Source organism: Staurois parvus, unplaced genomic scaffold (genome assembly GCF_062004578.1).
Source record: "Staurois parvus isolate SC_StPar_1 unplaced genomic scaffold, SC_StPar_1.0 ptg001060l, whole genome shotgun sequence".
Taxonomy (NCBI): Eukaryota; Metazoa; Chordata; class Amphibia; order Anura; family Ranidae; genus Staurois; species Staurois parvus.
Genome location: NW_028318856.1, coordinates 293,874 through 319,187, shown reverse-complemented (window position 1 = coordinate 319,187; position 25,314 = coordinate 293,874). Strand labels below are relative to the sequence as shown.

Genomic DNA, 25,314 nt, shown 5'->3' with positions numbered 1-25,314 from the left:
TGTTTTCTCAGCTGCATAAATAGCACTGAACTTCCCAGTGAATGGCTGTGCGGGGAAGGCACGTCAACAGGAGTCTGATCATTGGAGGACAGGCTGTTCTCCCAGCACAGCCAAAAAAAACTCACCATGCTGGGATGGATGTGCTCTCATGCCTAGTGTGATCAGTAGGAAATAGGAAAGCAGAGGGACTGGCAGGATCACCAGGAATTTCACACATCATCATCAGTAAGTGAAAATAAAGGAAAAAAGTCCTAAAAAGAAAAACTAATGCAGCCACTAAATCTGCAATATATTTTTTTGTTTTGGGGTTTATTAAAACATTTGTATTTTTAAGAAACAAACATTGGGTGATTTCATGGGGTATGCAGAGGTACGTGCTGAATTTTAGCAAGGGGGGGGGGTGGTCAGCTTTAATACGAGATGAAATAAAGAGTTTTGGCGGGAATTGAAGAGGTGAAGTGTACTTCTATACTTTAATAAGCAGAACGTTTTCAGTTTCATTTTATTCCATGAGCTCAGCACAGCGCTGAGAAACGTTCAGACGCATCCTTACAAGATCAATTGCGTTTTTTTTAGTGTTCCTGGATCCTGCAAAACCTTTAGTGTGAATTATTCATCTTCCAGAAGCAGCATGAAGTACAAACACATCCCATCCCGGTAAATGGAGCCTTCCCTTTCATATCCTATTCTGTGTGTCACATCAATGTCTCCGCGCCTTGCACCCGGTCCGGGTCTCCTCAGTAACAAGGCAGCAACTGGATCAGAAACAGACGGATGCATCAAAACCAAAGCAAGACATCGGATCTTCAATCCTCCCCGGGGATGGCATGTTTTGGCAATGAATTCGGCAACCTTAGTAAAGTTTGTTACATTTTTTAAAATAAAATAAAGTGGGGCACACTCGCGGCGAATGGTGTGACCTTGTACTGTTTAATTTAAAAATATCAAATAATTTCAATGTTTTATGGTTTTTATATTTTTAATTTAACTTGCTTATTATTATTATACAGTATTTATATAGCGCCAAAAGGTTTGCTCAGCGCTGTACATTATAGGGGGGACAGTACATGAGACAATACAGTAACAATACAATACACGAGGGGTTCGAGGGCCCTGCTCCTTGGAGCTTACAATCTAGGAGGGAGGGGATAGTGGTACAGGAGGAAGTGGCTGTGGGGGATGGAGTGGTAGGAGGAGTGGAGGAGAATGGCTGTTAGGTGAGGGTGGGGTAGGCTTCCCTGAAGAGATGGGTTTTCAGGGTGCGCCTAAAGGTGAGGAGGGAAGGTGAGAGTCTGATGGATTGGGGTAGTGAGTTCCAGAGGATGGGGGAAGTGCTTATGTTTTTAATGTTTTTCATTTTAATTTAATTTAACTTTTTACATTTTTAATATTTTTAACTATAATTTAATGTAGTTGTTTAATGTTTTTGATATTTTTAAATATAATGTAATAAAAAATGTTATGTTTTTATTATTTGTAATTGTAATTTAATGTAACTTTTTATGTTTTAAATATTTTTAACTATAATCTAATTTACATTTGTTATGTTTTTAATATTTTTATTAGAAATGTATTCACTTATTTAAAGAGAAATATTTTTATTTATTTAAAAGATAAAGAAACGGTTTACAACAGCATCATGAATGCAGCCGTACACCAATCCAACAAAACCCTGAATGTACACAGAGTTTACCACAAGTCTAATTTTTTTTAAACTATTTTTAATATTTTAATTTTAATTTATATATATATATATATATATATATATTTTTTTTTTTTTTTTATTTGTTTGTTTTCCATCAACAGTTTATTGAAGATAAAGAAACAGCTTATAACAGCATCCTGAATGCAGCCGTACACCAATCTAATATAAACCTCAATGTAGACAGAGTTTACCACAAGTCTAATTTTTAAAATTTTGTTTTTAATAATTTTTAATATTTTATTTATAATATATATATATATATATATATATATACAATTTTTGTTTGTTTGTTTGTTTTCCATCAACAGTTTATTGAACATAAAGAAAAGCTTATAACAGCATCCTGAATGCAGCCGTACACCAATCCAATATAAACCTCAATGTAGACATAGTTTACCACAAGTCTAATTTAATTTATTTTTCATGTTTTTAATATTTTTAATTATAATTTGACTAATTAATTCATGTATTTTATTGTTTTTCTCTTCCAACAACAGTTTATTGAAGATAAAGAAGCAGCTTACAACAGCATCATGAATGCAACTGTACACCAATCCAACATAAACCTCAATGTAGAAAGTGTTTACCACAAGTCTAATTTAATTTATTTTTTTTATGGTTTTAATTTTAATTGTAATTTAATTAATTAATTTATTTATTTATTCCAACAATAGTTTATTGAAGATAAAGAAACAGCTTACAACAGCATCATGAATGCAGCCGTACGCCAATCTAACATAAACCTCAACGTAGACAGAGTTTACCACAAGTCTAATTTAATTTATTTTTTTATGTTTTTAATATTATACACAAAGCGCACTGCTAAAAATATAAATCCTGTATAATATCTTAATATAAAGAAAAAGCAAAGAAAACACTGTGAAGTGAATGAGTCCTAGTGTCAAAGGACGCTGTAAAATGTCCTTAAGTGCAATCACGTGTCTTCAATTACTAGGGTGATCAGACATATCCAAGTGCAACACGCGCCACCCCATTCAGTGCTCAAGGAGGGCTTACCAGACAAATGTGACTATCATGTTACAAAATGGTCAAATAGGGCACAAATGTAAAATTTGCCAACCGCTCCAGCCTCCTCAACAGCCTCCAACCGTAGGTCAGACCGCGTTCACCCACTCCGTATGGATCATCGATGTCAAGCATGTCCATAGAACAAAAGTGTAAAATCCTATGCAGAGTTTATTCAAGCCAAAGTATTGCACTTCCATAAATGAGGATCCAATACAGTGCTGTATACTAGCAAAAAATCAGCGGGTTCCCACTTCCAAAATGGTCACGGGTGTGAGTGCATGCATATGACGTACGACCTAGCTCCATCCGGCGCGTTTCGTCAGAAATGACGTCATCCGTAATACCTGATGTCATTTTTGACGAAACGCGTCGGATGGAGCTAGGGCGTTTGTCACCATGCCTGCGTGTTGCACTTGGATATGACTGATCATCCTAGTAATTGAAGCCACATGATGGCACTTAAGGACATTTTCCAATGTTCGTTGACACTGGGACTCGTTTATTCACTTCACGGTGTTCTCTTTGCTTTTTCTTTATATTAATTAAGATATTATACAGGATTTATATTTTTAGCGCTGCACTTTATATGCATGTTTTGTTTATTCTTTGCATCAGAATATGGCGCTGGCGGCTTTTGTCTTTGTGAACCAACGCAGATTCTGACGCCATTTTCACATATGTTTTTATTATTACTAATTATAATTTGGTTTAGTTTTTTTTACCTTTTCCTTAATTTAAACATTTATTTTATTTTACCTTCATTTAAAAATGTCAAAGTTTATGCAGAGTAGTGTATAATGACTCTTTGATAAGCAATGTAACGCGTTTTTGTGTGCTGCCAAAAAATGCAGTATGTGCGGGTGCTTGGGCATAGGCACGCGCACATGCTCACTCGCGCATCCAGGCACGTGCCTGTCACTAATGATGGCGCCAAAAGGGCTATTCAAACTGGCTGCAGTAAATGTCTCATTGCCAGGGGCGTCCCTAGGGTTGGTGTCACCCGGTGCGATAACACTTGGTGTCACCCCTCCGACGAACCCCGCAGGATGGATCGGATCTGCGGATTGAGCATAATGGATCAGAGTCCGATCCATTATGCTCCCCAATCCGCAGATCCGATCCATCCTGCGGGGATCGTCAGCTTGCTTTAAAACTTACCTTTTTGGAGTGGGTCCGGTGTCACCCCGTGCGATAGGTGTCACCCAGTGCGGCGCACACCCCCCGCACCTGCCTACACTGCTCATTGCCGTTTGGTCTTATCCCTGCTTGTGTTCCCTGATTCCTGTGATTGACTCCTGATACCGAACCAGCTTGTTCCTGACCTTCGCTTGACTGCTGCCTGCCCTGACCTCTCTCCTTACCTTGGCTTACCCTTCTGTCTCCACTCCTGTCTGATTGATCTCCCGCTGCTGACCTGGCCTGTGACCCGACTATTCTTCCTCCTGCTGTTTATGCCTGATCTGCCCGACCGCTACCGAACCCAGCTCATGTGACCCTGCATCCTCAAAACACACCCCTCAGTGATCCATCCATCCATCCAGCACGGCTGCCTCCGGATCCTGCTCCCTGCCTTCAGCCTGCCCTGCAGCTCACCTGCCTACCAGCTACCACTGGACTGATCACAGGCACTCATACCCCACCGTGCTCCTGCCGCCGCTGTCTCACCATCATTGGTCCTTGAGCCGGAGTTGTACGGGATGCAAGTGTACAATCCAAACGCACACGTTCCTGCATTAAAAATGGCGGTGTGTATAAGTGGGTGCTGCAACGACCTGGAACCGAAGAGAATCAGCAAGGGAGAATGTCACCAGCACACCGAGGATCACCAATATGGGTCCAAAAGTTTGAATGAACGATCACATAGTTACAGCAAGGTAATGTTTCAGAGTCTCGCAGGACCCCTTCATCAGGCACATGCCGAGGACCACCAATATGGGTCCAAAAGTTTTAATGAATTATCACATAGTTACAGAAAGGCAACGTTTCAGAGTCTCGCAGGGACCCTTCATCAGGCACATGCCGAGGACCACCAATATGGGTCCAAAAGTTTTAATGAATTATCACATAGTTACAGAAAGGCAACGTTTCGGAGTCTCGCAGGAACCCTTCATCAGGCACATGCCGAGGACCACCAATATGGGTCCAAAAGTTTGAACGAACGATCACATAGTTACAGCAAGGCAACGTTTCAGAGTCTCGCAGGACCCCTTCATCAGGCAGTCATCAGGAGTTGTAGAGGTGGCCTGCCTCTTCATGTCAGGCTCCCTATCCAGGTAAGTGACAGTATCTGAATTCCTGTGTCCCTTGATAGACGGAAAAGAAAAAAGTTTTGGCTTTAGGTAAGAGAATTCTATGACTGTGCTAATCCCAAACTGTCCCTACCAGGGACAGACTGACAACTCATGGGGCCCCCAGGCAATAGGGGATCATGGGTCCTTGCCCCTGTGTCCTTGCCCACACTCAAACCACACACAAAAAAGCCTATGAAAGGTATTAGGGGCATCTCACGGGGCCCCCTACTGACCCCAGGCCCTCGGGCTGTGCCCAAGTGCCCGAATGGTCAGTCCGCCCGTGGTCCCTACTGATAAGAGCTGGACTCTCACCGGTCATGGCGTGAGGAATCACTGTGATGAGCAAGCGTTGGTTTCTCATTTTGATGCCGACATCAGGGTCCTGCATGGCCACGATCAGGCGCTCCATCTGATGGGACACAATGGATGTATCATTAGAGACATGGAGATGATGATGATGGGACAAAGATAGTAAATGAACACACTTTAAAATACTTTAGCTCTAAAAATAACTTTAAAAAAAAGTCAAAAAATCAAGCAAATTTGCACACTCTCATATCTTTCTCTTTCTCTTGCTGTCCTTGGTACTTGAATGTGCAACCATCAAGGGTATCACCAGGTCAAATATTTCCTGATCTCTGCAGGAATTACATCGGATTAGGCATTCCCAGGATTGGGCCTGGACAAGGATCGGCAAGCAGATGATAGAGGGATGAGTAGGGATGATGGCATTGCACAGACGGGTATCGGCACTAACATAACACTTTTTATTTTCTTCATCATAAAAAAGAACAGTTTGTGAAACAAAAACTGTACTTAGATCGGTCATATAGAGTAATCCTAATTGGTTATCTGCAAAAGACGCTCATCATTTATATGCCGCCCATGTCTCTGAAAGTCAGCCGCAGATGGAAGATTTACAGTAAAATAAATCTTATCTGTAGGACATCCTTTGTATGTATATATGTGTATATAATATAATATATATAATATTTATATATATATATATATATATACTTAATAATATTTTTATATATATATATATATATATATAGTGTGTGTATATATATATATATATATATATATATATATATATATATATACAGTATATATGTAGTATGTATATATGTGTATATATTATATATACTTATTAATATAAAATAATATAATTATATTTATATATATATATATATATATATATATATTCTATGTATGTATATATGTGCATATATTATATATACTTATTAATATAAAATAATAATAATATTTTATTATAATTATTATTATTATTACATTTTTTATATAATTGATAAAATTATCAATCTATTTATATCACAGAGGCTCTAAAGGGAGAAGGTCTTTTACCTTAATAAAAGTTACAAAAAAACCCCTTCTGCGTGCAGTTTCCCCCCAGAACCCGACACCCCCCACCAGCCCCACCCTTATACTTACCTGAGCCTGATCTCGATCCAGTGCTGTGCACAAACGTTGAAGGTTCTATCCACTCTCTCCCTCCCCATTGGCTCCCACCGATGTCGATCACAGCCAGTTAGGAGGGAGTGGGGATGGGTGGAGCCAAATCACGCTTTGTGTGTGCCTATGGACACACAGAGTCGGCTCAGGAGAGAACACACAAATGCCCCCGTAACATGTGGCTTGCTATGGGGGTACTCAACTGGGGGAGAGGAGCCAAAAGAGGAGAATCGGGGCTGCTCTGTGCAAAACCATTCCACAGAGCAGGTAAATATGACATGTTTAATATTTAAAAAAAAATAAAACGTCATCCTTTACAATCATTTTATAATACATATGAAACATTGTTTTTTCTTGTGTGATGCAGTGAGAGTTATTTACTAAAACTGGAAAGTGCAAAATCTGATTGAGCTCTGCATAGAAACCAATCAGTTCCCAGGTTTTATTGGCAAAGCCTAATTGAACAAGCTGAAGTTAGAAGATGATTGGCTCCAATGTACAGCTACACCAGATTCAGTAGATCTACCCCACTGCCTTCCTTGACTCTGAAAATAAAGACTTGCCCTTTGAAGGCAAATAGCTGTTACTTCCATTCATTCGGTCCCCAGTGTCTGTGTCTACCACTATGGTATTAGCATTAGATCATAAAAAAGCTCCAACACTATATGAATGAGTACTAAATCTTTGTTTTCTATTGCAGTGTATTCATGGTACATACCATACCCACTGAAGGTATTGCATAGGATTTAGACACTAATGCTTGACACGTGGCAACATTTTCATAATTACACACCAATGGGGCCTTTCCCTGACACCAAAATGTCATCTATAAGAAGATTATCCGCACAGATATTCAGACATCTGCTGTCCAAATTCTACCACATCCAAGTGACTGACCTTTCCCAGCCCTAGACAAGCCTATGAGTGAGTACAGCTATGGTGAGCAGGGTTCTAATACCATGTATTGGTCACTAGGTTTGCCGAAATCTAAAGTTTTATATACAGTCATCCCTTGTGATCAGACTCAAAGCCCAATTGTCGTTTCACACACTTTTTCCTCTTTATGGCCCTGCATTAACATATAAAATGATTTTTAGCAAATAACCACATGCAAATGCTAAAAAAAAACTACTCTCCTAGTGTAAATATGTGTTCCTTTTCTCCCATTCCAGTGCTTTGTGCTGGCATAGTTGAGCACTTGCAAGTCTAGTAGGTGGCGCTCGTCCGGAGCAGTAGTGAAGCTGGAGGGGGAAGTCAAGAGAAACTAAGTTTCTCTATGTAGCCCCCTTTATTGTGCACTAGATTAGTGCAGTGTATCATAGGTAAAATGATTGTGTATGACTTATGGTAACTGTGTGAGTCTGTGATTGAGGTCAGGTTATTGCAGGTCAGCTGGATGACTTAACAGGTTGTGGCTCTGTTGCCTCCTCCTGACTCTGGAGGTCCATATAATCTTCCAGAAGTCAGTAAGTAGGAAGGGGTGATGACTGAATCTGCATGTTTATGGGAGTCTGGCCAATCCCAGGTTTCGAGGCTCTGCTAGAGTGGTGGACTGGCCCATAAATATGGGAGAGTCAAGCTGATAGAGGAGTTGGGTGGAAGATGGAGTGCTGAGGAGACTGTTGGTGCCTGGGAGGAGTCCCCTAGGTCTAGGGGAGGGCCAGCCTCCAGGCTGGGCTCGGGCTGGCTCAGGAAGATACATTTAGCAGTGAGGAGTGAATGTGATTGAGACCTGGAGCAGTGGGGAGCAAAGAGGACAGAGTGAGTACAGCAGCGCTATCTAGGATCTACAAGGGGAAGGACTGCCACACGTAGCAAGCTTTCTAAGGACAGCACCAACATCTGCAACTCCAGCAAGCTGCCTCTTGGGTTGGAGTGACTATGCTACACTCCGCCTGCTTAACAGATGCTGTTTTCAGTTTGGACCTACTCTGAGGTGACTCTTTGCTCCATTGACTGTAAATTCCTGGCCAGGTGACTTCCCCTCCAAGCTGTTGTACTGTTGCAAGATCTTCAATACATCGGTTACTGCACTCAGGGTCTCTGTGTGTTTACCGGTGCCATATCACACTTCACCTATCCAACACCCTCACCCAGACTTGTAGCACTGAGGACAAAAGGAGTTGCAGCTGATCAGTGGGGACATGTCTGACCATCTCTGTTAGGTTACAGGACTGAAGCTTTATCAACTTCCTGTAGGACATCTGCCTGTCACATGACTCAATGCCAAGGCACTGGGATCACCATTCTGATACAGAACTTATAACACTTGCATCAAGTAGAAAAAAAGAGTGCACAGGAAGCAGACTTGGGATTCCCTTTACCTGAAGAAGGATAGGATCTTAAGTGGCCCATCAGCTCTAGAAAGGCCATAGTCAAAGAGTCTGCAGTGCTTGCCTATAATTTGAAGTTTTATATACAGTGATCCTTTGTGACCAGCTGGGCTGAAGCTTTAACAAGCTTCTTGTGGGTCTTATGCCAAGGCACTGGGATCACCATACTGACCTTACTGTTACCACAACTGAACTTACATTTGCCTTATATAAGTAAAGAATGCACAGGAAGCAGATTTGGCACAAACTTTGCCCATGGAAGCATGGGATTTGAACTGGTCTATCAGCTCTAGAGGTTCCACTAACACAGCCATGGTGGCCATCCAAAGTTTTTCCTTGTATATACTATATCCCAGTTTACATTTCCAACAAATTGCATGGCTACCCTTCTGTTGTCGCTCAGCTCTAGATACATTTGAGCATTTATGTTGGGAATTGACAAAGTTAAAGGAATTTCAGAACCCTAAGAGACGCAGAAAGCAGATTTGGCACACCCTTTACCCACAGGAGGATGGGATCTCAACTGGTCCATCAGCTATAGAGGATCACAAACACAGTCGTGGTGGCCATCCACAGTTTCTCCTTATATGTGCTATATCTCAACTTAAATTTCCAACAAAGTGCATGGCTACCCTTGTATTGTCATTCAGCTCTACGTACATTTACATACACCTGACCCCCATGCTCAGTACATTTCACACCTGACCCTTTCACTATGGATATTACCCACCTGTGCACTATGTATGTTACATATTTCTCCTGCGCTCTGTACCTAGGCTCAAGTTTTAAGCCCCTCCCACTTTGCAATTTTGCCACAGTTGGGCGTGGTGCCCTATACACACCACTATCAGCCCCGCCCCCCTACCTCAGCCCTATTCTTAGGAAATCAGATTTTCAAAAGTGCCCAGGTATGAAATGGGTGTCTCTATGTCTATTCATGGAGCAGCTGTGCCTTTTCCACTGGCATCTATAGGCACAAGTCTACTGTGCTTAGTAGTGGCAAATCCAGCCCTGGGGGTATGCAACAGACTTGGTAACCTCCAGCCGTGTCAACCCAAAAGTGCCTTCAAAAAACAATTCTGTGTGAAGATTTCAAGAGATCGGAGTGACTCCATCTCCAACGTCCATTGGATGTCACCAAGAATGTGACCCCCACGGCTCAGGTACCATAGCTTGAAATCTCTGCTATCCAGGGAATGCCCCTTATTCCCTGCGACCCTCAATTTCCTTTCTTTCCTCTCCATTATACTTCTTCGTCCTTATTTCCCTCCCTTTAGGCTTTAGTTAAGTTTAGTTAACCCCTTGCTTACAGGCTCTCAATGTAATAAGCACATTATTAGGCCTGTATTAGTACAGGCTGGCGGATATCATACCCATCTCATCAGAGTCCATTAATGGTATTAGGCTGCCCCCACTTGTATCATTACTTCATGAACATTTTATTGCAATATGTCTTCCAGATGGAATTCACGTTAATTGTGTGGTTATTATTCTGCTGTCATAACGTTATGGCATGATCCTTCAAATTTCAATAAAAATTTACTGAACAAGAAAAGAAAAAGAGTGCCAGATGGAGATGTACTGCTTCATGATCTGGAGGGCTGCGGAGGGATGGTGCAATGCACTGTGATGTACCCCTGTGTATTTCTTGCCCTCGGTCTTGTTACAACAAGACCATGCTCTGAGAATGCATACCCACCAGGTGTCATGTCCTGTATTCAAATAAAGTGCAGCGCTCACATCTATCAAACAAAATTAATTAATCATGGTGATAATATTATGTCAAAATTAATAAAACAATCAGTGTCCACAGCTGATATATTCATATGGTGGTATTAGAATAGAGCAGTCCCAAAACCGTGGTGAGATCAGAAGACTTCCAATACAGCCAATGTGACACCATCTACTCACATGCAAGGCTTACCAGAAGGCATGACAACCCTACTAAGAGTGGTTAGTCTGCACTTTGTGGGATATCATTGGTAACATCAAGGGAAATATACAATACACCCAAGGAAATGACAAATGATCCTTCAAAAGATTCCCAGTTGAGTTATTGGACCAAGAACCCGTAGCGCAATACTTGCAATAAAATATTTATCCACATGGTGTAAAACCATCAAGGATATAAAATTTATTGAATAAAGATTGCACTCACATGGTGAGGATATAAAGGAATTAACAAATGATCCTCCAAAAGATTCAACCGTTCCCAGCAGGGGCGGACTGACCATTTGGAAACTCGGGCACTGCCCGAGGGCCCGGGGTCAGTAGGGGGCCCCATGAGATGCCCCTGGTACTTTTTTCATAGGCTTTTTTGAGTTTGGGCAAAGACACAGGGGCCCCATGATCCCCTATTGCCCGGGGGCCCCATGAGTTGTCAGTCCGCCCCTGGTTCCCAGTTAAGTTATTGGACCAAGAACACGTAGCACAATACTTGGAATAATAGATGTATCCACATGGAGTAAAACCATCAAGGATATAAAATTTATTGAATAAAGATTGCACTCACATGGTGAAAGGCAATATTCGGCATGCACAAACATAAGAACAGGTCATTCCAACATCCAAGATGGCCACCGCCCGGTTGCGCATGCGTGGTAGGGTGTCTGCGTGGCTCCGCCCTATGCATATCGTCATATGTGTCGTCATCAGGGGCGTCATTTGGCCCCACTTCACCTTGTGATTAAGTTTTATTAATTTTCACACAATATTATTACCATGATTTATTAATTTTTTTTATATATTTGAGCTCTGCACTTTATTTGAATACTGTATATGAGGTGCCTGGTATCAGGGTACGGTGTCCAGCTGCTATATATATTTATTTGTTTGTTTTTCTAATTTTGGTTATATTTAGGTGTCATGTACTGTTCAGGCAATATGTTGTACATATTTATTACTATTATTATTTTCAATACTAAAAACACCATTTTAAATGTATACAATTTCCTAATAATCAGGTGAATATTTCATCTTTCATATGTAGCACTTGCAGCCAGAAGGTGGCGTTCACCAAGCAAAACAACTGCTTTTAACAGCCTGAAAAAATGTTAGCCGTAGACCTGAATAGAAGCAGATATTAGATTGTGCAGGCTAGACATGTGCACACCATAAAATTTTGTTTTGTTTCATTTTTAGATCCATTTGTTAATTGAAGAATTCATTTTCAGATGATTTCATTAATAAACCTATTAGTTTTCGGAATTTGTTTCATATCTTTGGCATTCATTCTGTTTCATTCGGAATAGTGCTGGTTGTTGAGGAGCAGTCTGCTGCCGCGTCCATGACAACCATGATTCATCTGTTGTCAGTAGGATTCTGTTGTCAGCAAAATGTAAACAAAAGAAGTGCCGGTTAAAAATTAAAAAAAAAAAAAAGAATGGGGGTCCCCCCCCCAAGCCACACCAGACCCAAAGGGATTTTGAGTGAAACCCCATGCCAATTTTTTTTTTTCAAATGGCCTGGGTTCCCAACCCAAAAACCATACCAGACTCTGCCCCCATGTCTACCTGTCAGTCAGTGAGTGTCGTGTCCTGTGCAGACACTCGCCCAATGGCAGATAGACATGGGGCGCATGGGGCGGGGTCACCCTGTCCCCACGTTTACCTGTCATTTGGTGTGTGTCCCTGGACAGGACACGTCATATTCACAAGGCAGTGAGGGTTTTTTTGTGCAGGTCAGTGTTCATCATGATTGATGTTAGATCTACTTCGGGGGACATTTCTTTTTTTGTCAAAATTGTGTGTGTGTGTTTTTACTTTTGACACTCTTTTTGGTGAATGAGTAGGGGTATGTATGTACCCCTACTCATTCACAAGAGCGGGTTGGATCTGGGGGCCTCCTTGTTAAAGGGGGCTTCCAGATTCCAAAAAGCCCATCGCCTGCAGACCCCCGCAACCACCTCCCAGGGTTGTGGGGAATAGGCCATTGTCCTCATCAACATGGGGACAAGGTGCTTTGAGGGGGGAGCCCCTCTCCCCAGAAGCACCCCTCCCATGTTGAGGTCATGTGGCCTGGTATGGTTCGGGGGGGGAACTCTACATGCTCAGATAAGGATCTGGTATGCATTTTGGAGGGGCACACCCAGGGGCGGACTGACCATTTGGAAACTTGGGCACTGCCCGAGGGCCCGGGGTCAGTAGGGGGCCCCATGAGATGCCCCTGGTACCTTTTTCATAGGCTTTTTTGAGTTTGGGCAAGGACACAGGGGCCCCATGATCCCCTATTGCCCGGGGGCCCCATGAGTTGTCAGTCCGCCCCTGGGCACACCATTTTAATTTTGGTGCAGAGTTCCCCCTAAAATCCATACCCGACTTGAAGGACATGGTAAGGACTGGGGGTGGACCCCCCACTCTGTTTATTTTATTTTTTCTTTTTAAATGGCACTGCTTTTGTTTACATTCTGCTGCCAACAGATGATTGATGGCTGTGAAGGACGCGGCGGCCACCCGTTCCTCAACAACCGGCTCTTTTCAATGAATCCAAATTATCTGAATGAATCTGAAAATTTTGTTATAACTTTTTCAGATTCGTTCAAATTCGGTACTGTGACCATTTGGAAGCGTGAATATATCAAAATCTCAGAAAATTTAATTTTCATTCAAAAAACGAATATTAACTAAATGAGTCGCACATGTCTAGTACAGGCTAAAGAATGCCTCAGAAAAGGGATAGCATCCCCCCCCCCATCCTTTTCAAATTACCAGAAAGCACGTAGGCAGTGCTGGGCTTTCCTATTAGAAAGCACAGCATCCCTTGATGGAAGGATCCTGTATAGGACATCACGCACACGGGAGTATTAAAAATACTCTGATGTACATTGGATCTTTTCTGTCACAAAAATCCAACCTAAAAAATGCTCATTTTGGAGCACTAGGTGGGCTGTCATGCACATGGTGTTTAGAGGTAAATGTACATAAATTCATTCTGTTGGCTAGAATATTCAATTATTCTAATCGCTAAAATGCTTTTACACTTGATTATGTGCCTTTTTGCACCCTTATGCGCGAGAAACGCAAATATGCTTCTCTGGGAACACAAGTTTGGGGCATTTTTTTTACGCCCCTGAACGCTGCATACAATTCGTGTTGAAGCACCTCCACCTATGTCACTGGAACATTTGTCCCCATTGGATAATTTACCTTTACCTGGTGACAACTCCCTCACTTTCCGTCACTTTCTGTCTCACTGACAAGCAGTGGCCTAGAGATTGGGAGAAGCAGGAGCGGACTGACAACTCATGGGGCCCCCGGGCAATAGGGGATCATGGGGCCCCTGTGTCCTTGCCCAAACAGAAAAAAGCCTATGAAAAAGGTACCGGGGCATCTCATATGGCCCCCTACTGACCCCAGGCCCTCGGGCAGTGCCCGAGTTTCCAAATGGTCAGTCCGCCCCTGGGGAGGAGTTATTCCAATTTCAAAATGGGTATCAGAAGAATGGGAGTTCCTAGACAGACCCCATTTATGAAGACCATCCTAGTCAACTCCCACATGACAGGTACCAATGGATGAAAGGGGCAGGCCCGGAGAGAAATGAGCTAAATGATGCTGGACATCCTCCGGCCGAGAAATGAGGCAGAGCTCTATCTGAATTGCTGCAGCTTCTAGTGTACATTGTGAGAAGCTCACAGTGTGCAGTGAAATCAGAATAAGCCATTTCAGTCCAGGAGAGGAGCCGGTACAACTGGGCAAGACTGAAAGCAAGGCCGGAGGTCAGCTTTAAGTTTCTCTCGCTCTTTGAGGAATGCCATGCGGTCAGCTTATTACAGCAGGCGGCACATCACACACAGGAGAGTACATAGATGTAAGTGCATCACAATATTTCAGTGCAATCTCGAGCTGTGTGGAATCACATTACTAAGTGGCCCTTCCCCCCCCCCTCCCCAACCCTCGGGCTCTGATGAGAAAATTCTCCGGAGCGTATTTGAAATATATCTAGCTGACTACAATCAGATCCGGGAACAGATGGAGAGCTCCAACAAGCATGCTGGAAGTGCTATAGAATAACACTCAATAGCTTGCTTTTCTCACCGAAATCTATAATTGTGTCTACGGCACGGCAAGGCAATATCCTTTAGCAGCTGAGCTTCAGACAGAAGACCGGGGCGACAAAACCAAATGGAAAAGTACGAGTTGTTCAAGAGTGAATCTGTCTTTATCTCATAAGAATTCACAGGCCTAGCACATGTTCCAGTGCTCCATACTTTGATATCCATCTAAAGCAGAACTCCAGCTAAAGTATGGGATGGGCTACAGGCTCTGCCGGGTTTTTATACCAGTTATTTTGTATGGAAATCTTGAAAAATAAAATCCCCTCTGAGGTTTTAACCCTTATTCAACTATGCGAGTGTTTACTGGAGGGTTATTCGGCTTCATCTCTTCTGCTTTACACCCTCAGTGAGTGTGCTCCATCTCCGTCTCTTCTCTCCTCCTCAGAATTACCATCATCCACTCTCCTTTGCAGAAAAGCACCCCCTGAGTCCTAGTAATAGTTGTGGAGGGTTCTCCCACTCACAGTTTTACACCTTGAGGTCTCATGCACCACCAGCCTTTCTGCTCTCCTCCTCAGTCCACACCTTCCACTCGCCACTCTATTCTTCAGAAAAGCACCTCCGGTAAACTGTTAGTAGCACTGGAGAGTTCTCGCACTCATAAGCTTTACACCCTCAGGGGTCATGTACCACCTACCTCTCTGCTGTCCTCCTGAGAGTCCACACTTTCCACCCTCCACTTCACACAAGCACCCCTTTGTCCTATTAGTAGTACTGGAGGGTACTCAACCTCATACAGCACCACCTACCTCTCTGTTCTCCTCCTGAGAGTCCACACCTTCCACCATCCACTTCACACAAGCACCCCTTTGTCCTGTTAGTAGTATTGGAGGGTTCTCAACCTCATACAGCACCACCTAGCTCTCTGTTCTCCTCCTGAGAGTCCACACCTTCCACCATCCACTTCACACAAGCACCCCTTTGTCCTATTAGTAGTACTGGAGGGTTCTCAACCTCATACAGCACCACCTACCTCTTTGCTCTCCTTCTGAGAGTCCACACCTTCCATCTTCTACTTCAGAAAAGCACCCCTTTATCCTGTTAGTAGTACCAGAGGGTTCTCACCTTCATACAGCACCGCCTACCTCTCTGTTCTCCTCCTGAGAGTCCACACCTTCCATCCTCTACTTCAGCAAAGCACCCCTTTATCCTGTTAGTAGTACTGGAGGGTTCTAAACCTTATACAGCACCACCTACCTCTCTGCTCTCCTCCTGAGAGCCCACACCTTGCACGGTCTGAGAACACGCACAGCACATAGGGCATGCACGGTCTGAAAACACGTGCAGCACATAGGGCATGCACAGTCTGAGAACACACACAGCACATAGGGCATGCACGGTCTGAGAACACGCACAGCACATAGGGCATGCACGGTCTGAGAACACGCACAGCACATAGGGCATGCACGGTCTGAGAACACGCACAGCACATAGGGCATGCATGGTCTGAGAACACGCACAGCACATAGGGCATGCATGGTCTGAGAACACGCACAGCACATAGGGCATGCACGGTCTGAGAACACGCACAGCACATAGGGCATGCACAGTCTGAAAACACGCAAGCATACATAGAATGTGAGATCACAAAGCAAACTGGGCAAACAAATGACAAAAGCAATGTTGTGATAGGAATTATTAGAAAAGAACGGTGGATTCAATAGTTCTTTTTGCATATAATACATGATGTTCCTGTGTAGGAATCTCCCTGTTATATGTGCGTACGTTGGCGTCTGAAGTCTATTGAATTATGATGGCTTGGTGCTTAGTAACATACTGGAGACAAGGTCAAGATGGCTTTGCAAAACATGCCAGCCCTTTGCTCAATAAGATAGAAATATTTCACCGAATAAAGAAAACGTCACTTCCAATCGGGCCGGCACAAAATTCCATACTACTTCAATGGTCATATACTGTACTTTCTGGATACATACACAGAAGCACATTGTTGTAGTCACCACCAGGGGGCACATGTGGCAGGGTGACAACGCAGGAGCACAGTTGGGAGACAGTTGTCACCCCATAACAAAAAAGTGCCTGAATACAGATATTCATGGCAGAACCGCCAAGGTTTTATTTTAATAAAAGCATCAAATTTAAACTTTCAATGTAAGACTGAAAACTACTTTTGAGACGACATTAAGATGACGTTTTAGCAATTGGTTTGGCTGTCAGTGATATTATATATTAATATTGGATGAGGAGGGAAGGAGCGGCCTATTGGCGATCAATAATCCTGGAAGGATGACGGATCGGCACCGTCCTTTGTTCCATTACACGCTGCTTAGCAAACAAGCCTGCAGATTCCATTTCAGCTAAATATAACACGCTTTATCTGGGAATTCGCTACAAACTGCTTGTCCTGACTTAGCACTGGCTGTAATCAGTACCGTGTAGAGGAGCGCTGATTATCATAGCAGGGAGGCTCCGAATATAGATAAAACTCAACATGATTTTACATGTGGGTGCATGCATAAATATATAAATATACTGGGTAGTCATAATTAAAGGGCATCTCCACCCAAGGCTGGTAATTCACATTTGTTTCTACAGAGCCAAATGAAAACACGTCTTCTGTCACAGACTCCGGGGGTCAGGATCAGTCTGGCTACTTCTGTTATTTATTTATTACAGTTCAAATGGTGGCGTCATGATGGATTACCCATGATACAGGAACAAAAAATAATTGGGATGTTAATTGAGGTTTGTAGGAAGGAACAGAGACATGAAGAGGGAAATCTCATTGGTTTTTAGGACGGGTTGCTCCTTTAGCACCGAAAAAAGTGGCACCCTAAAAATGTATTGCAGCTCTTAAAATGAACCGTACACCTGAAGAGTCATGGCAGACTGCAGCTTATAGACGGGATGGAACAGCTTCTGATTTTATGTTTAAATATTTAGATCTTCCTTTCACAAATGTATTTAATTCACAAATGTAAATTTCATTCATTTATCTGTAAAACACTGAAGTCAGAGGAAGGAAGGAGGAGAGGAGAGGGAGAGGGGGGGTAGAGGAGAAGAGAGGACAGGAGAGGAGTGGACAGGAGAGGGAGAGGAGAGGAGAGAGAGAGGGGGGGGGTAGAGGAGAAGAGAGGACAGGAGAGGAGTGGACAGGAGAGGAATGGAAAGGAGAGTAGAGGGAGAGGAGAGGAGAGGGAGGATAGAGGAGAAGAGAGGACAGGAGAGGGAGAGGAGAGGAGAGGAGAGGAGAGGGAGGGGGAGAGGGAGAGAACAGGAGAGGGAGAGGAGAGGACAGGAGAGGGAGAGGAGAGGAGAGGAAAGGAGAGTACAGGAGAGGAGAGGAGAGGGAGAGGACAGGAGAGGAGAGGGAGAGGACAGAAGAGGAGAGGGAGAAGAATCTAAATCTAAATATTACTTTGCTTTCTATGTAATAGTTTATTCATTTCTCTTTATTTCTCATTAGATTTTAGCACCACTGGCTTCTTTGGGATGGAGAGGGAGAGGAGAGGACAGGAGAGGGAGAGGAGAGGGAGAGGAGATGGAGAGGAGAGGACAGGAGAGGGAGAGGAGATGAGAGGACAGAAGAGGGAGAGGAGAGGAGAGGGACAGGACAGGACAGGGAGAGGAGAGGGAGAGGAGAGGACAGGAGAGGGAGAGGAGAAGAGAGGAGAGGGAGAGGAGGAGGAGGAGATGGAGAGGAGAGGACAGGAGAGGGAGAGGAGAGGGAGAGGAGAGGAAAGGAGAGGAGAGGGAAAGGAGAGGACAGGAGAGGAGAGGACAGGAGAGCGAAAGGAGAGGAGAGGGAGAGGACAGGAGAGGAGAGATAGAGGAATCTAAATCTAAATATTACTTTGCTTTCTATGTAATAGTTTATTCATTTCTCTTTATTTCTCATTAGATTTTAGCACCACTGGCTTCTTTGGCACTGAAAAAAAAAAGTTTCTTTCATGTCCCTGACCTTAAAAATCAAAGCCTAAAATATATGTGAACCCTCATATAAAACAACCTATTCAGCTTAATAAGTGATCACATATTCTCTGTTCTAAGCTACATACGGGTCCTAAAAAGGAGAGGGTGGAAAAACAGCAGAACACTGATCTTCCCAGTAAATGGCAGTGGGTGTGGGGATGGGGGGTAACAGTATAAGTCTTGTACATTGGAGGACAGGCAGGCTGTCCTCCCACCAGAGCCAGAAAACTGCCAGGGGGACCTGCCCTGTGCTATCTAGTGCTGTGCTGGTTCTCTTTGTGGCTCGCTGGGTAAGCCAGCCTTTCCTATTGGTAGCAAGATTTCCTTAACTTAGAGTAATATTTGTTTGGCTTTACAATATACTGATATGTATGTATTATGCTTTACTTATTTTTTCTAGAGATGCTTTACTCTCTCAATTACTCCTGAAGAAGTGGAGGAACCATGAAAGAAAAGGGAAGAACTAGTTAAATGTGTCTAAGATAGTATCATCTGACCTATGGTGCTCATCAGCACCATTTTCATGGCAATAATAGTCCAGTTTGGAGAGAGTTATCGGTGTGCCCTCTGTGGGTATGATCTTTGTATGCAGTATATTTACCCTTTGTAATAAAGTATATTGATTGAAATAAATGTATATGTTGTAATCTATGGTGGTACCATGAAAGTCCACATTTCCTCAACTACAATTCTTTCCACACAGCCAGAGTAATTGGTAGAGGAGAGGAAAGGAGAAGAGAGAAGAGGAGGGGAGAGGAAAGTAGAGGGGAAGAGAGGGGAGGAGAGGAGAGGAGAGGGGAGGAGAGGAGTGGAAAAGAGAGGGGAGGAGAGGAGAGAAGAGGAGAGGGGAGGAGAGGGGAGGGGAGAGGAAAGGAGAGGGGAAGAGAGGAGAGGAGAAGAGAGGAGAGGGGAGGAGAGGAAAGGAGAAGAAAGGAGAGGAGAGGAAAGGAGAGGAAAGGAGAGGAGAAGAGAGGGGAGGAGAGGAGAGAAGAGGAAAGGAGAGGGGAGGGGAGGAGAGGGGAGGAGAGGGGAGGGGAGGAGAGGAAAGGAGAGGGGAGGGGAGGAGAGGAGAGTCTGTGGCAATTGGGAGAATAGAGGAGAAGAAAGGAGAAGAGAGGATAAGAGAAGAGAGGTAAAGGAGAGGCGAGGGGAAAAGGAAAGGAGAGGGGAGGAGAGACTGTGGCAATTGGGAGAGGAGAGGAGAAGAAAGGATAAGAGAAGAGAGTAGAGGGGAGGGGGGTGAGAAGAAGAGAGGGAAAGACAGGGGAGGGGAGGAGAGGAGAGGACAATCTGTGGTGATTGGGAGAGGAGAGTCTGTGTCAATTGGGAGAGGAGAGGAGAAGAAAGGAGAAGAGAGGAGCGGAGAGTCTGTGGCAATTTGCAGAGGGGAGAAGAAGAGAGGAGAAGAAAGGAGATGAGAGGAGAGAAGAGGAGAGGAAAGGAGACGAAAAGAGAGGCGAGGAGAGGAAGAAGGAAGAAGTGCTTTCCTATTACTCTACATCACCTAAATGTACCCCTCAGCCGTATCTTATCCGAACACTGACTGTAAGATGAACTCCTAACCTGAACTCTGAATCTCATCCATAAAATGTAAGCCTCCCTTTGCCCTCTATGTAATACCATATCGATGTTCATATCATGTGTTGTACCGCCTCTTGATGTATAAATGGAATTTTCTGTTGATCCTATCAGTCCATACATCAGTCACATCTAATTTCGGTTTCGGGCGATGTTAGCTCCTCTCGGTATTGTTGGCACTCGCTAATTAGATATGCATGAATGATATACACACATTGGACTCCTCCCCCTGAACCTCAGTGTCCTCAAGACTGGCCCTAGGGTAACTGCTGCTTGGGGTGGCTACTTTAGCCCTCCTCCTGATTTTTGCTGACCCACCTTTGGTTGCTAGGTTACTGGCACAGCAACCAATGATACTGTTACCTGGCCACCAGCAACCAATGAAGCTGTTGCTAGGATGCTGGTGGCTGGAGTGTACAGAATCATTGGTTGTTATGGTGCAGGTGGAGTTGTCTCCTTATTGTCAAACAGACTGTCTATGGTTAGCCACTAATGAACAGTCCCTTATATCTCTTGTAGACTCCGGAGGTGAAATCTCTACTCCTATACTCCCGGCTCTGCATAGCAGATGTGGGGATTCCTGCATGCTTAACATTTATTTGCTGCTGGTGACTCCGTGACTTGCAAACATGTAACTAAAATGTCTCTTTTATGGATTTATCTAGCCAATAGACAGAGATAGATAGATAGATAGATAGATAGATAGATAGATAGATAGATAGATAGATATGAATAGATAGATAGATAGATAGATAGATAGATAGATAGATAGATAGATAGATAGATATGAATAGATAGATAGATAGATAGATAGATAGATAGATAGATAGATAGATAGATATGAATAGATAGAAAGAAAGAAAGAAAGAAAGAAAGAAAGAAAGAAAGAAAGAAAGAAAGAAAGAAAGAAAGAAAGAAAGAAAGAAAAGAAGTAAAGGAAGTAGGGAAGAAAGAAGGGATAGGGAGGAAAAAAGGAAGGAGAGGATAGAAGGAAATAAAAGAGAAAAAAGAAAGGGGGAAAGGAAGAAAGGAAAGAAGGAAGAAGAGGAAAGAAGGGAAGGAAGGAAGGAAGGAAGGAAGGAAGGAAAGAAGGAAGGAAGGAAGGAAGGAAGGAAGGAAGGAATGGAAAAAAGAAGGAAAGAGGAAGGAAGAAAAGAAGGGAGGAAGGAAAGAAGGCAGGAAGGGAGGGAGGAAGAATAGGAAGGAAAGAGAGAAGGTGAGGATGGAATAAAAGAAGGAAGAAAGTAAAAGAGAGAAAAGGAAGCAAGAGGAGGAAAGGAAGTAAAAAGGGAAAGGAAAAAGAAAGGAAGGAAGGAAGGAAAGAAGGAAGGAGAGGAAGGAAGGAAGGAAGGAAGGAAGGAAGGAAGGAAGGAAGGGAGGGAGGGAGGGAGGGAGGAAGAATAGAAAGGAAAGACAGAAGGAGAGGATGGAAGAAAGGATGAAAAGAAAGGAAAGGAAAGGAAAGAACGAAGGAGGGGATGGAAGAAAGGATGGAAGGAAGGATGAAAAGAAAGGAAAGGAAAGAAGGAAGGAGGGGATGGAAAAAAAGAAGGAAAAAGTAAGGAAGGAAGGAAGGGAGGAAGGAAGAATAGGAAGGAAAGAGAGAAGGAGAGGATGGAAGAAAGGAAGGAAGTAAAAGAGAGAAAAGGAAGCAAGAGAGGAGGAGGGGAGGAAAGGAAGTAAAAAGAGGAAGAAAAAAAGAAAAGAAAGAAGGAAGGAGAGGATGGAAGAAAGGAGAGGAAGGAGGAAAGGAAGGAATCTAAATTGGATACATAAAGATAGATAGATAGATAGATAGATAGATAGATAGATAGATAGATAGATAGATAGATAGATAGACAGACAGATAGACAGACAGACAGACAGACAGACAGACGACGGACGGACCGACAGATAGATGGAATGATAGATTTATAGACATCCAGACTATTTCTCCCTTGGGATTGCTGTGCCATGTAGTGATAGACACACACATCTACATCCTAGCACACAGTCCTAATGATACCACTACATACAATGTTACAATCACAGGACACGGTTAGGAATTTACACTCCATGAGGACAACAAGTCGTTTTCCAGCAACTGGACTATTTCAGTATTTCAGTAATAAATTCTTCTCCATAAAGAGGTATAAAGTGGTTCTCCAGTCATGTCAGGAATAGGGGAATAGGACCTGTGCTGACCACAGGCTCCTGTCAGTCCGGCGGTCCTCTTGACCACACTGACTACAAAAAAAGAAATGCAAACAATTTGCCAATGGGAGAATTTGGCAGTTTTTCAGCCACTGAGGAACTACAAGTCACAGCACTGCTTCCCAGCTCTTGGCACAGATAGCCTGAAATGTACTGTAGCATTGGAGCCCATCACTCTACTAGAATTGACACATCTGCAGCCCACAGCAAAAAGTGCAATTCACCCCCCCCCCCCCAATCAGTGGCATGATGACAGCACTCACCTTGGCCAGACATGACATCTGCACTTTATAATTCTTGCCTTGCTGGAGGTTGTTGATGGTCATGGTGAGGATGAGGGTGCCCGGCTGCTGGGAGGATGCCCTGTGTGCTTCTCTTCTGCTTGCAGAGTGCAGTGATGGCAATGAGTGCCTGGGTGTCCTTATTCCAACTGCTGCTCCTGATGCCACCTTGTGGAGATTTTGTAAAATGCCTCTATTAAAGGACATGATAATGAGCATATTTTTGAAGCACAACTTATTTATTTATTTATTTATTTCAGGTATTTATATAGCGCCGTCAATTTACGCAGCACTTTACATATATATTGTACATTCACATCAGTCCCTAACCCTCAAGGAGCGTACAATCTAAGGTCCCTAACTTACATTCATACATACACATACCAAGGACAACGTAGACAGGAGCCAATTAACCTACCAGCATGTCTTTGAAGTGTGGGAGGAAACCAGAGTACCCAAACAGGCACAGGGAGAACATGCAAACTCCAGGCAGGTGGTGCCGTGGTTGGGATTCAAACCAATGACCCTAATGCTGCCGGGCGGGAGTTCTAACCATTTAGCCACTGTGCTGTCCCAATTGCTAATAAAATATATAAATAACAACCCTGCTGTATTCACAAATCTGTATTTGACGTAATGCACTAGACATACAGATACATCTGCCCCAGTTATGTAAATATATCAAATATTCTGGAGCCTATGATCCAATCTGCTGTTTCTTCCTGGGCATAAGCTCATGTCCAAGAGTGGATCTCATCTGAAACAGAACGAACAACAGTCAACACTAGGCTCCTTATAAAGAAATGTGTCTTTACTACAGAACACGATCAGTCAGGATAATGGCGGTACTATAATAACTTCATGGGGTTGTAATAAGGAATGTGAGACAGGGAGACACGTATGCCCTATCAGGGGGTAGAACATAGTCCTGGCCAGGGGCGGACTGACAACTCATGGGACCCCTGGGCAATAGGGGATCATGGGGCCCCTGTGTTCTTGCCCAAACTCAAAAAAGCCTATGAAAAAGGTACCAGGGGCATCTCATGGGGCCCCCTACTGACCCCAGGCCCTCCGGCAGTGCCTGAGTTTCCAAATGGTCAGTCCGCCCCTAGTCCTGGCATTTCTCCTATTACTCTATAACCCACCAATCAGCCTTACCCCACTAAGTGAGAAAAGTCCTTATACAACCCCCATCCCCAAAGGGAAAGCTCACCTACAATGGCTTCCTGGCTACATAATTATAACAGATAGGTGAGAAATCCTGCTTACTTCTTCCCACAGACTGAAGGCCCACTCACTAACCCACCAGACTACTTATATATCCCTCAAGAAACATTCCAGACTGGGCAGGTCAACCTCAGGTAGAGTGCCACCTTAACCAGTTGCCATCCGCCCTATAGCAGACTTACTGCTACAGGGCGGCAGGGCTGCGCAAAATCACGTATATATACATGATTTGCATGTCCGGGTAGGGGACACGCGTGCGTGTGCTGCCCTACCCGCACTGCCATTGTTGGTTACAGATGTCGGTCACCAGGTCCTGGCTGGAGATTCCCTGTCGGCACCCAGCAATTGCTGAGTAAGCCCCGGTTCACATATATGCAGCCATGCGGGCCGCCTTTTGCGTGGGCACAAGAGCCCATTCATTTGAATGGACTCCCGTGCCTCGTGTCACGCAGAGAAGAAGTCCTTGCACTTCTTCCGAACACCCAGCCCGCACGGGAACCTCGGTTCCCAGTACGGTTGTGTTTCCCAGTGCAGGCGGCGTGCCATTATAACTAATGGCAACCTCCCGCAGGTCCCCATTTCTCTGTGCGGGTGGTGCGGCTGCACGGATTGTCGTGTGGATTCGCAGCGGCACCACCCGCACAGATGTGAACCTAGCCTAACACTTACAGGGGAGAGGTCTGTATGTAAACAACACAGGTCTCTCCTGCCAGCAGTAGCAGTATTTCTCAGCAGCATGTTTCCCTAGTAAAACAACACACAGTTAACCCTTTGATTGCCCCAGATGTTAACGCCTTCCTGCCCAGTGCCATTAGTACAGTGTCAGTGGTTTTTATTAGCACTGATCACTGTATTAGTGTCACTGGTAATGTCAGTGACAGTTAGTCAGTTGTCCCCCCCCCCCAGTGTCAGAATGCCCACCACAGTCCCACAGTCTCGCTATAAGTCGCTAAGCGCCACCATTATTGGTATAAAAAAAAATAAAAATTCCAGTATCTATATCACCATTTGTAAACGCTGTAACTTTCAGGTAAACCAATTAATTTACACGTATTGGGATTTTTTTTTAGCAAAGACATGGAGCAGAATACATTTTGCCCTAAGCGTATGACAAAATTAGAGTTTTTAATTTTTTTTATTGGATATGTTTTATAGCAAAAAGTCAAAAATATTGTGTTTAAAATTGTCGGTCTTTTTTTGTTTATAGCGCAAAAAATAAAAA

The 25,314-nt window shown here is 43.6% G+C and overlaps 1 protein-coding gene across 2 annotated transcripts in view; it reads right to left on the bottom strand.

The window, feature by feature from the left end:
* The window catches only part of RGS11 (regulator of G protein signaling 11), a 146,342-nt gene extending 123,366 nt beyond the window's left edge, over positions 1 to 22,976 (bottom strand). For both annotated transcript variants that reach the window (XM_089658258.1, XM_089658259.1), the window contains exons 1-2: positions 22,848 to 22,976; positions 5,338 to 5,434 (exon numbers count right to left, since the gene is read on the bottom strand). In XM_089658258.1, the coding sequence (XP_089514384.1) occupies positions 5,338 to 5,434; positions 22,848 to 22,910 (160 nt within the window). In that variant the 5' untranslated portion in view covers positions 22,911 to 22,976. The remainder of the gene's footprint in view (positions 1 to 5,337; positions 5,435 to 22,847) is intronic.
* Positions 22,977 to 25,314: the final 2,338 nt, after the last annotated feature.